Consider the following 10,781-nt stretch of genomic DNA (forward strand, 5'->3'; position numbering starts at 1 on the left):
GTTGGCTGGGGTTGCTAGGTAACGGGCCTGGGGTCAGCGGGGGTTGCTAGGTAACGGGCCTGGAGTTGGCTGGGGTTGCTAGGTAACGGGCCTGGGGTTGGCTGGGGTTGCTAGGTAACAGGCCTGGGGTCGGCGGGGGTTGCTAGGTAACGGGCCTGGGGTTGGCTGGGGTTGCTAGGTAACGGCGCAGCGGGCCTAGAATGTGAATTAACAATTGGGAGGTTTTTGAGACGCCTCACCAAAAAACACAAATTTATTGCCAAAAGTCGTCTGGATGTTAAGTTTTAATTAGGAGTTGAGACCCAAATGGATTTTCCCCCTTTTAACATATTTTTAATATTCTAGGATTTACGCGTTTTAACAAAGATAGAAATTAAAGTTGGCCATATGATTCATGATTGAATCATATGAAGGTATTTTGTGCATCACATTTTAACCTCCTCTGGTTTATTATATTCCATTTATTAACTTCTCTCTTCTGGGATGGTGAGATTATTCTGAAGCTAATTAGAAGATGTAGTTATTCCAGTTAATAAGTAAAAAAAAAATAAAATAAACGACTCCTGGGAAAGAATTATAAGGTTATTTATTGTTATTGTGGTGAACTTTTAATAAAAATGCTGAGGAAAAACTTTTAATGTTGTTTTGCTTATGCAGACATGAAAAAGTCAATTTAAAGTTAAACTAAGTATTTAGGTCTTTAACCGGTTTCGTTGGCAAAATGTTTGGTTAGTGGATAAACAAACACAAAACAGACGACTTTACGATTTTTTCAGCCTAATTTTAACATCTCTGATCACTTTTTCCATCCATTACCCAGGACAACTTAACAGCGCGGTAAACGAGCGTCAACGCTAGAAAATGCTGCAGTTTAACGCCCCAGATGTGGAGTAAAAACGAGGAGACGTACTCTCATCATGGCTGTCCTGGTGCTGGTGGAACGACTGCGTGTGCAAAACTTTGGACAGAACCAACGTGGCGTTGTCCCGGACCTGCAAAAATAAAAAATAAAAATCTGTTCAGAGAGAAAAGTGTTTAACTAAGCTGCAGAGTTATTAGAGGCAAAATCCGCCTGTGAATTAATTATCCTCCTTAAATGTCAGGAGAGCCTGGACAGCAGGAGTGATTTAGTTCCTGTTGGTTTTGCAGCGCCGTGCAGTCGAGTCTCGAGTGGCTCGACATTTTCCTGCTCTTCAGCTTTCGGTTGTTTTGGTGAAAGAGTAAAGGTCTCTGCTGAAACACAGCTGATTAAACGCATCAGGAAGGAGTGGCAGCATCATGAGTCTGCTCTGGTTCAATACGCCAGGAGATGGAGACGAACAGAAACAGACACGTCAGAGGAAAAAAGCCTAAACTCAGGGTGTGAGGCTGACCTTTGACCCCTCAGGTCAAGGTTAAACTGGCACCAATGCAGAAACATTTTTACTTCAATCTGTTAAAAAGTGCAGCTGGTTAACAGCTGATTAATCCAAACTTAAGGATTTAGCATCCTATTAGCAACGGCACGTTCTACGGAGTGCAGCTACTGTCAAAAATCAACAGAAATAATTTTGGTTATTTAGCCAGAAATAAGAGGAAAAATGGGTTTCACATTATTCATTCATTCATTTATAAAAGTAACAGTTTACTAATATTTAGTTTAAAACCCAATTCAACCGGAATGGGCTGAACCCACGTTGTAATGGGCCAGCGTGTTGAGCCGCTTCCAGCGCCCCTCTGTCTGCGACGTCAGGTCCATGTCGGACAGGATCTGACCCGTGGAGCCGGGGCGCCACTCTGTGGACAAACAAGGAATTACAAGGAGAATTATGAGGATTTCAGAGATTAAATACGTTTGACTGGCTCCAATTTATCTCCATTAATTCAGTAGTTTCTGTTTGAAATCTACACAAAACTTTGTCGATATTTGTTTCCATTGGCCATAAAATTATAGAAACTGCAATTATGAAAATAAATTTGCTTAATGGAAACATGACAATTAAAAAAATGTGAAAGTTTGTTATGCTGAGATGAGCTGGTTGTTCAGCGGTGTCAAAATCACAAAACTGCAACGGAAACGCTTGTCACATCAAGCTAGTCACATGATCAACAACCGGATGTTTCTACTGGAGGAAACGAAGAAGAAGACAACAGGAAGTAAGAGGATGATGATGATTTTTAATGATCTATCATGTTAAACTGAAATACGTGATTTTAATCGTGTTTCTTATTTAATGGAAACACAGCAATTGTAAAATTATGGTAGTTCCTTTCGAATGAATCCCCAGACCATGAATGAACAGATTTCATAACTCCGAACGAACGAACAGGTTCCCAAACTAAGAACGAACAGGTTGCTGACTTAGGGCCCTACTAAGAAATTACAAGAATAAAGTTATAATTGTTATGACTTTATTCTTGTAAATATTTAGTTTAAATTTTTGTTAGCATGTCTCACCCAACGCGACGCCTTCTGCTTTTGGTCTCTGTGAATACGGCAGGTTCCTGTACACCTGATCAATGATCTTCTCCTTCACCTGCAGGAAACGAAAAACAAAACAAGCTCACCTGTAAGCGCGAACGCAGAAACAAACACGCATCAGACAGCAGGCGGCGGATTCCTCTGCCTTCATGTGGAAACAGAAACTCACCTGGGTGACGGTGTCGCAGTTCAGCACCTTGACAGGCGTCACGTCTGGTCCCTCGCCGTGAACCAGCACCTGCAGAGTCTGACACACACACACACACACACCTGTCACCTTCATCCCACACACACAGCTCCTGGTTTCCTTCCTCCTGGAAGTTCATTCGGCTAAAAAATTTACTTCCACGGTTCATTAAACCATAAAACAGACTTCTAACTTCCAAAAAGTAAAGTTTTTCATCCTGTTTTTGTTTAAATCCTGTTTTTCCTGTGAGGGCCACATAACGTTTCCCTCCTCTGCTGGGGGCCGGAGTCAGTTTGTAACAGAAAAAGTGACGATTGCAGGAGAGCCCAAATGTAAAAATGTATTGTTTTCCAGAAAGCACAATCAAATAACCCTCTCTGGGTTCTTCACACTTTTTATGAAATAAAAACTATAAACCACACCGGACTATAAGCTGCAACCCCAAAGTAAAAAAAAAAAAGAAAACAGTAAACATAACATTGTTGTAACATTTTTTTTTTTTTACAAAAAATAAGCCGCAGATATCTCTGCCGCTCCAGGTTTTCCACAGCGATGCAGCAGGGGGGGCAGACACCAACATCTGAGTCATAACAGGTCAATTAAATATCATTTATTACGGTTGAAAAAGAAAAAGTTGACTGAACTGATTAGTTTCCGAGCTGTAACTGTAACAGTAAAAGTGCTGATCTTTCGTGTTGCTACTAGCATGTGCTAAATGAAAATGGACGCTTTCTTCTTCTTCAGATTTCTACTGCCAGGCTAAAAGCCACATGGTTCAAAGCTTAGGAAAAAAGTAGCGGCTTATAGTCCGGAAAATACGGTATATGAGAAAAAATCTAAATGCTCTCTGGTATTGTTCAGGGGGCCGGATTCGGCCCGCGGGCCGTAGTTTGGGGACCACTGATTTAAATGCTGAAACCGTGGGAGAGCAGACGGACCAGTGCGGCGTACTCGACGTCGTCTCCCAGCAGCCCCGTGTCGTTCAGCGTGTATTTGGCTTTCTTCAGCCTGGCGTCCACCGGACCTTTCTCCACCTGGTGCTTCAAGGCCTTGTACAGTTTGTACAACGGCTCCCCGGCCGAATCCTGAGGCACAAGCACAGAATCACTGCAATATGATTCTATACATATAAATATATCCACTATTCAGCTGGAGTAATGAGGCGTTTCCACCAATCAGGACTTTTCTGTCGTCTTTAAGGTCGGAGTTTGACCCCAGACTGAATTTAACACTATAAAGTATGAAAAAGAAAATATCTGCTGCAGTTTCTTTATTAATAATTTTAAATAAACCAGAAAAATACAGTCATAATTTCAAGTTTTAAAGATATATTTATGAAATTAGAGCAAAGCCTCCTCAGAGAAACTGTTACTACCTCGTAATTATGACTGTAAATAATGAGTTTATACCTGAAATTAATATTTTATATCTCAAACTCATGACTTTGAAAGCCAGAATTATGACTTTAAAGTTGAAATTATGAATTTATCTCAAAATATCAACTTTAGATAGAAAAATTATAACTTTATAACTCATAATTTTTACTTTGTATTTGAAAATTATATTTTTTTCCTCAAATTTATGACTTGTAACATCAGAATTCAGACTTTATATTTCATAATTGTGACATTTATAACCTTAACTTCATAATTTTGACCGACTCTCATAATGATGATTTTAAAACTCCCTTTGGGCTTTCTTTTTTTCTTTCACGGCAGGAATGGGCTTCCATATTTTACAACACAGGTTCATAATTCAAATATCAACCGAAATATGTTGAAATTTACCAGTAAATAAAACAAATAATCACATATTTGTGCTAAAAATCTGATATAAAGTTACAGAGATCACATCCAGTGCTCTCAGAAATGCGTTTAATTACAGAGACGGTAATAAAACTGATGCAATCTGAGAGTAATAATCTGGTCTAAACACTTTATTTTCATAGGAGAATACTGAATATCAGTGAAGAAAAGCCAGTTACCCTGAGGAACTGGTACAGGCAGATGGACATCCAGTTGCAGAGCATCCTCTCCACCACCGTCTCTGACCTGCAGCAGCAACGGAAACATGAGATCCACAGAAACACCAGGAATCATCTTCATCACTTCACAGCTGCAAGGAGGCTTTCACTTTTCACCGCTGCACAATCACAAAGCTGTCAGCTTCACAGCAGGAAGTCAGACAGCCTGATTGCTTCCACGCTTCAGAGCAACGCCGCAGCGAAGCCGCCAGACTTCCTCTGCAGTCGCAACCATCAATTCACAACAAATAAAGCGGCTCAGAGTTTCTGCAGGGAATCCAAACAACATGTGCAAATATACACAGAGCTGTGGACCAACTAGTTACAGTTCAGGTACCGTTTTGAAACAAGAAGTATTTTTAGAGTTAGAGCTGAGCAGGAACGGACAGCCAGAAAAGAAACATGGCCGCCGTTTCCCACCAGTCATCTTTGGAGTTATTTTATTAATGTATTTTTTCATAGAAGCAGTTAAATTAACAATACTAAGGTGGCCTGGTGGACAAAATGGCGTCTTGAATAAACAGAACAGTAACAGACGCTTTGGTCCAGAGTTTGGTAGTAACTGGTTATATTAACTCAACTATGTTTATTTGAGTAACTTTTTTGAAAAATTTAACTTTTAGGAGTATTTTTACTACGTTATACTTTTTACTTTTACTTGAGTAATTTTATTATGAAGTATTTCTACTTTTACTTGATTAAGATTTCTGGATTTTTTACCCACTGAATAAAACACAAACCGACTCTTTTGTTTTAACCAAAAATTCACCATCATCCTGCAGTTTTTGTTAATCTTTTAAAAGCTTTTTATTTAAAGAAACTGATTGGTAAAAATTTTATTCTGCCTGATTTTGTTATTTTTTGTTACTTATTTGAATTATTGTCCTTTTGGTCCTTAAAATACCAACATTTCCACTTAACTTTATATTTTGGTCCATCTGATGATGTAATTTTTAATTATTAAATGATTGATTCGCTACTCAGTACTTGAGTAAACTTCTTACCAAAATACTTTTTTACTTATTTCATAATTGTGACATTGAGAGTTAAAGTAATGACCTTGTATTTCAAAATTATTACCTTAACTTCATAATTTTGACTGACTCTCATAATGATGATTTTAAAACTCCCTTTGGGCTTTCATTTTTTCTTTCACGGCAGCAATGGGCTTCCATATTTTACAACACAGATTCATAATTTAGTACATTTGGCTCCTCTGGGTTTAAATAAGTCAAATTAATAAAATTCCTGGATATGTTCTCACCTCCGGAGCATCAGTTTGGGGTTTTTATTCTGGACGTGTTCGTCCATCAGCTCCAGCAGCAGCGTCCTCATAATGTCCGTGTAATACTCCAGCTTGCCGTGCAGCGCCACCGTCAGGAGGGAGGCGAAATTTCCCCGATTCCGGGCGTTAAAGTCCGGACGGCTCTCCAATGTGCGAATAAACTGGAAAGGAAAAAAGATGACATTAATTTCAGCTTCATCCGCGTAGATAATGATAATAAAATGATTAGCATCTAAATTAGCATCTCAGGAACCAGGAATGAAACCAAAAGTTTAAAACTCACGTTGATGAGAAACGGTTTGCTGTTCAGCAGGTTGGAGAACTGGTTGAGAGCCTGAGTCACAGTAGCCCTGCGGGACTCTGGGATTTGTATTTTTCCAGTGATCATGGGGTCATGATCGCCTTCTTTGGACGGCAGGAAGAAGTTTCGGTCTGTGTACGTTTTGTAGTCCAGGAAAGGGATTCGACCTTCGCTGAGGTCGCTGGTGTGGTCCTCCATTTCAATCATCAGATCTGCAACAAAAGAGAAATCAAACATTATGAAAAACAGCCAACAGAAACTCTCTCACTACAGAAGCTAATAGTTTTTTAGCTAACCTGTAAAATCTGCGTAAAACAGAAATCAGATTTTAGAAAAAAATACTCACCATCCATGGATGTGATTGGGTTATTATCAACTAACTTGTGTTACTTTCTCACAAGTGAGACAAAAATAAGACTTACTTTGTACCATTACCAATAAACCAATGAATAAATCTAAGTTAGGCTAACGTTCTCAGCTAGCTTGTTTTGCTAGTAAAGTTAGCTGATTGCTGTTAGTGACAGAACATAACTCAGGTCTCAGAAAACATACCCACTGTGTGATGAGCCGTATATTTTTTTTTACTATTCAGAAACTTACTTTTGCAAACTTAACGCCAAAATAAGGCTAACCTTGTCTGTTAGCTTGTATTAGCAAGATAAATTAGCATAACTGTTGCTACAGGAAGAGAATCGCCTTCACTTTTGAAGAATTTTGATTATTATCTACAAATCAGTGATTTATTGGCTACTAATTTGCTTAATTAAAAAACGTACAAAGCTAAAGTTTCCATTGTTTATTCAGTTGTAGGTGCAGTTAGCATCCACGGCTAGTTAGCTAGTAAAACAAAAAACTATTACTGTTACCGGCAGAACAGAACTGAGGCCTGTCAAACTTATCTACTTTAAGGAGGAGTGATTGGTTTAGTTTATACAAACATTTAATAGTAAACAGACGATAAAAATGATAATTACACAGATAACTTTTCATCAACTCAGAGTTAAGCTAGGCTAAAGCTTTCACCCAGTAAACGGGTAAAAATAACAAAATCCAGCTACAGGTAAAACATAAGAGATCTGAATCAATCTGTTTTATAATAATTACTAGCCAATTAATTTTGTGACAAGTTGAAATTTAACAATGTAATTTAGTTAAACTGAATTAATCTTTTCGTGTTCCGAGTATTGATAAATATTTATGAGTATCGATGACTCTGCTGCAATAATCCCTGGCTCTCAGATCTGCAGTTTCGCTCCTGAGGAATGACAGAAGAGTCAGATTAATCTGAAACCGTTTGCAGAGCGAGCCAAGAAGATCTGAGGGGAAGTTTTTAATGAGTTGAGCCAAAAAGCTGCTGGTTTGGCAGAGGTTCATAAGACAAGCTGTCAAAGAGAATAATTTCTGAATTCAATGTGATGTAATGTCAATAAAGAGAAGGTTTTACCGAATCTGCTGCAGAAAACCTGCATAAGATGTAAAATTAACTTGGTAAACATAAAATAGGTTTAATTCTGAGTTTTAAGTTAAATACCTGTGAACTCTTTCTTGCAGCGATCTCGAACACTTTCCTCCAGATTCTCCAGCTGATGTTTCACCTTCTCGTATTCCCGCTCTGCCTGCTGACTCTTCCTCCTGACGGGAGCCAAACACAAGCGGCTTGGTGCTTTATTCATTATTCTCGCCACATTTTTGCATTTTTAAAGACGTTATCAAACCTGTAGCAGTAGACGGAAATGGCGATGAAAACCAGCATGGGGACGATGACGGCTGGGATGATGATGGGGAGAGGAATGGTTACCTCCCTGGTGAACGAAACTTTTCCTGCGATCCACTTCCCGTCACCGAACTGCACCTGAAATAAAAACAGCAAATTAGATTCGTCTGCGTTCAGATTAGAAAATGTTTCACTGCTTCAGTTTCCTTCTGTTTGGAAACAGCAACAATCATCAATCCTTTTTACTGAAAGTTTCAGAAAATTTAAAAATATTCAGCCACAAGAGCCTAATTTCAAACAATTTTAAACTCAAATTATAATTAGATTGATTGAATTATAAAATTAAAACATCACTTTGAGTTTAGTGCAGATGTTTCTGAAGAAACGGGAATAAAATAGGAAATCTGCTATTTCCTAGCAGATTGAAGGAGAAAGATGGAAAAAAGAAAAGAGAAAGAAGCAGAAAAATAAAAAAATACAGGAAAGAAAAAAAAGGCAGAAATAAATAAAAAGAAATGTAGGAAATTAAGTTAGGAGTGAAGCAACGGAAAAGATCAAAGGAGAAAAATGTCAACAAATAAAGAAGCAAAAAAGGAAATAAAGAGAAATTTATAAACCCCAAATGTTTGGAAAAACTAAAACCTTTTATTTTTAAGCTTTTCCATGTTTCCCAGTTAGAGTTTATTTTCAGGGATTGTTTGGAGCAGAACTGAAACAGAACCGAGTCGGTTTGTTTACCACCAGATCCATCGTGTCGTCGGCCGTTTCTGCGCTCTGGGACTTGGATGTGGGTGTCGGCGGAGAAGAAGGAGCCCCCAGGATCAACTTATCGTCCTGCAGAGGAGAAGAAACGGAAAAACCTCCTGAATGGAAAGCAACGAATCAGGCAACAAAAGAAATAAAGAACAAAGGATGATCAAAAATTTAACAAATGCCAGAAAAAACAAATGAACCAATGAAAGAACGAATTACAGAGGAATAAATGAATGAAAAACAACAAAGAAACGAGAAAAAAAGAACTATTCAAGTATTTTGAAATTCAAGCACTTTCAAGGATTTTCAAGCCCTTGTATGAGCTCTGTGCATACCTCCAGGACTTTGATGTTACACGGTACGTCTTGTATGGAGACCTTCGCCTCGCTGATCGTGATGGCCTTGGAGAAACCTTCACCCTGTTCACAGAGAGAGAGAGAAGTTAACGCAGCGACCCGCGGCGAGGCGATCCGCGGCGGGCGTCAGAGCGTCAGGGCGACCCGCGGCGGGGCGTCCATGTTTCTCGTTTGGTGAGACATCTTGCTTCTCGTCGTCAGGCGCTCAGTCTCTACGCACCGTGACGACGATGACGCTGGTGTCTGTGAGGCCTGAAAAGGTGTCGACTTTGAAGGTCGGGTCGGGGTGGTACTTGAAGGTCAGGTCTTCCTTCACGTTGTCCAGGTGCAGCCGAGTCTTGACAGGTTGGCTGCTCACCTTTGGCGAGTTGCATTCCAGGACGGAGTCATTCGTTATTTTACACGTTGACTCGTTCTGAGGAAGACATGAAAGATGAAGAGACGATGAGAAACGTTTCATTTCCTCCTGTGGGTCTGGTTGGTCCCACTGAGGCGACTCTCCGCCATCTTTCCTGACAGACGGAAAGATGCAGAAACCGCCGGCGGCTTCCTGCTCTGAACAAAGATGGAGGAGCATCAAGGTGACAATTTGCTGCCATTAAAGATTTTTACCAAGGATAAAAACCCCAAATAAAAACAATAAATGACACAAATCACCATATTTGGACCAGATTTGGATGATTATTCTTATAAATATAAAGGAAAATGAAGGAAATCAAATGTCTGAGTTTGGAGCAGTTTTTTAGGGAGCTGGTTTTCCTAATTAGAATAAAATCCTGAATAAAACCTCGTTGAGGAAGTCTCCTACCTCCACAGTGGAGCCGTTGTTGGCGGTGAACAGAACCTTCATGGAGGCCGATTGGATCAGACTGAAGCCGGTTCCCATCACGACGATCCTTCGACCGCCACTGCAGATTAAAACCAGAGAAACGAGACGGGAAGTAAAACACAGCAGGAGTCATGAGTCTGACTGCTGAGGAGGAGGAGGAGGAGGATGAAGGCAGATAAACGGACTCACCAAAAGAAGCTGGCGTCGGGACTGTAGCCGGTGATCTTTGGGTTTTCGGTGTAATTGAAGGGATCGAGGAGGGTTTTGATCGTGTTCCCTCCGTACTTCACCGTCACTTTCAAAGAAACCGGAAAAGATGCAGCAGCGCTGAAACTGCCGGTCTTACAGACGATGGACGTCCCAAACGATACGCTGAAGGAAACAGGAAGTGAACGCGTGCCGTCACGGTTTATTTACGATACGGGAACGTTTCAGCTTACACGTCACAGGCGATGTCTCCGATGAAGACGGTGACGTCGTCTTTGGTTGCCGTGTCCAGTTTGTCTCCGATGATGGTGATGGTCGTTCCTCCAGCTGCAGGACCCTCCTTTGGATAAATGAACTTCGGATCAGGATCCTGAACAAAAACATTTAAAACATCCGGTTTGACTCCAAAACTATTTGATTTTTACTCCTGCTGGTAATTCACAACGCAGAGGCTGAATTTCTGTTACAAATGTGCGAAAAAACTTTGTTGGTATTCTCGTAATGTCGAAGAAAAAACATGATTTTGTCATTTCGGTGTGTATATCCGTTTACCCTGGGTCTGGGAATCTGTTCGTTCAGTTTGGGAACAGGTTAGTGCGTTCGGAGTTGGAATCTGTTCATTTGCAGTCAGAGAACCGGTTCATTTACAGTCAGAGAACCTGTTC

At 40.1% G+C, this 10,781-nt stretch overlaps 1 protein-coding gene across 1 annotated transcript in view; it reads right to left on the minus strand.

The window, feature by feature from the left end:
• The window catches only part of LOC103459096 (plexin-B2-like), a 122,937-nt gene that overhangs the window by 6,731 nt on the left and 105,425 nt on the right, over window positions 1-10,781 (minus strand). The window contains exons 22-37 of the mRNA XM_008400340.2: window positions 10,350-10,486; window positions 10,099-10,281; window positions 9,889-9,988; window positions 9,301-9,495; window positions 9,060-9,143; window positions 8,710-8,805; window positions 7,973-8,109; window positions 7,789-7,889; window positions 6,240-6,469; window positions 5,936-6,117; window positions 4,633-4,699; window positions 3,587-3,733; window positions 2,631-2,708; window positions 2,438-2,516; window positions 1,676-1,776; window positions 911-992 (exon numbers count right to left, since the gene is read on the minus strand). Of these exons, the coding sequence (XP_008398562.1) occupies window positions 911-992; window positions 1,676-1,776; window positions 2,438-2,516; window positions 2,631-2,708; window positions 3,587-3,733; window positions 4,633-4,699; window positions 5,936-6,117; window positions 6,240-6,469; window positions 7,789-7,889; window positions 7,973-8,109; window positions 8,710-8,805; window positions 9,060-9,143; window positions 9,301-9,495; window positions 9,889-9,988; window positions 10,099-10,281; window positions 10,350-10,486 (1,999 nt within the window). The remainder of the gene's footprint in view (window positions 1-910; window positions 993-1,675; window positions 1,777-2,437; window positions 2,517-2,630; window positions 2,709-3,586; window positions 3,734-4,632; window positions 4,700-5,935; window positions 6,118-6,239; window positions 6,470-7,788; window positions 7,890-7,972; window positions 8,110-8,709; window positions 8,806-9,059; window positions 9,144-9,300; window positions 9,496-9,888; window positions 9,989-10,098; window positions 10,282-10,349; window positions 10,487-10,781) is intronic.

This window comes from Poecilia reticulata, linkage group LG23 (genome assembly GCF_000633615.1).
Source record: "Poecilia reticulata strain Guanapo linkage group LG23, Guppy_female_1.0+MT, whole genome shotgun sequence".
Lineage (NCBI taxonomy): Eukaryota > Metazoa > Chordata > Actinopteri > Cyprinodontiformes > Poeciliidae > Poecilia > Poecilia reticulata.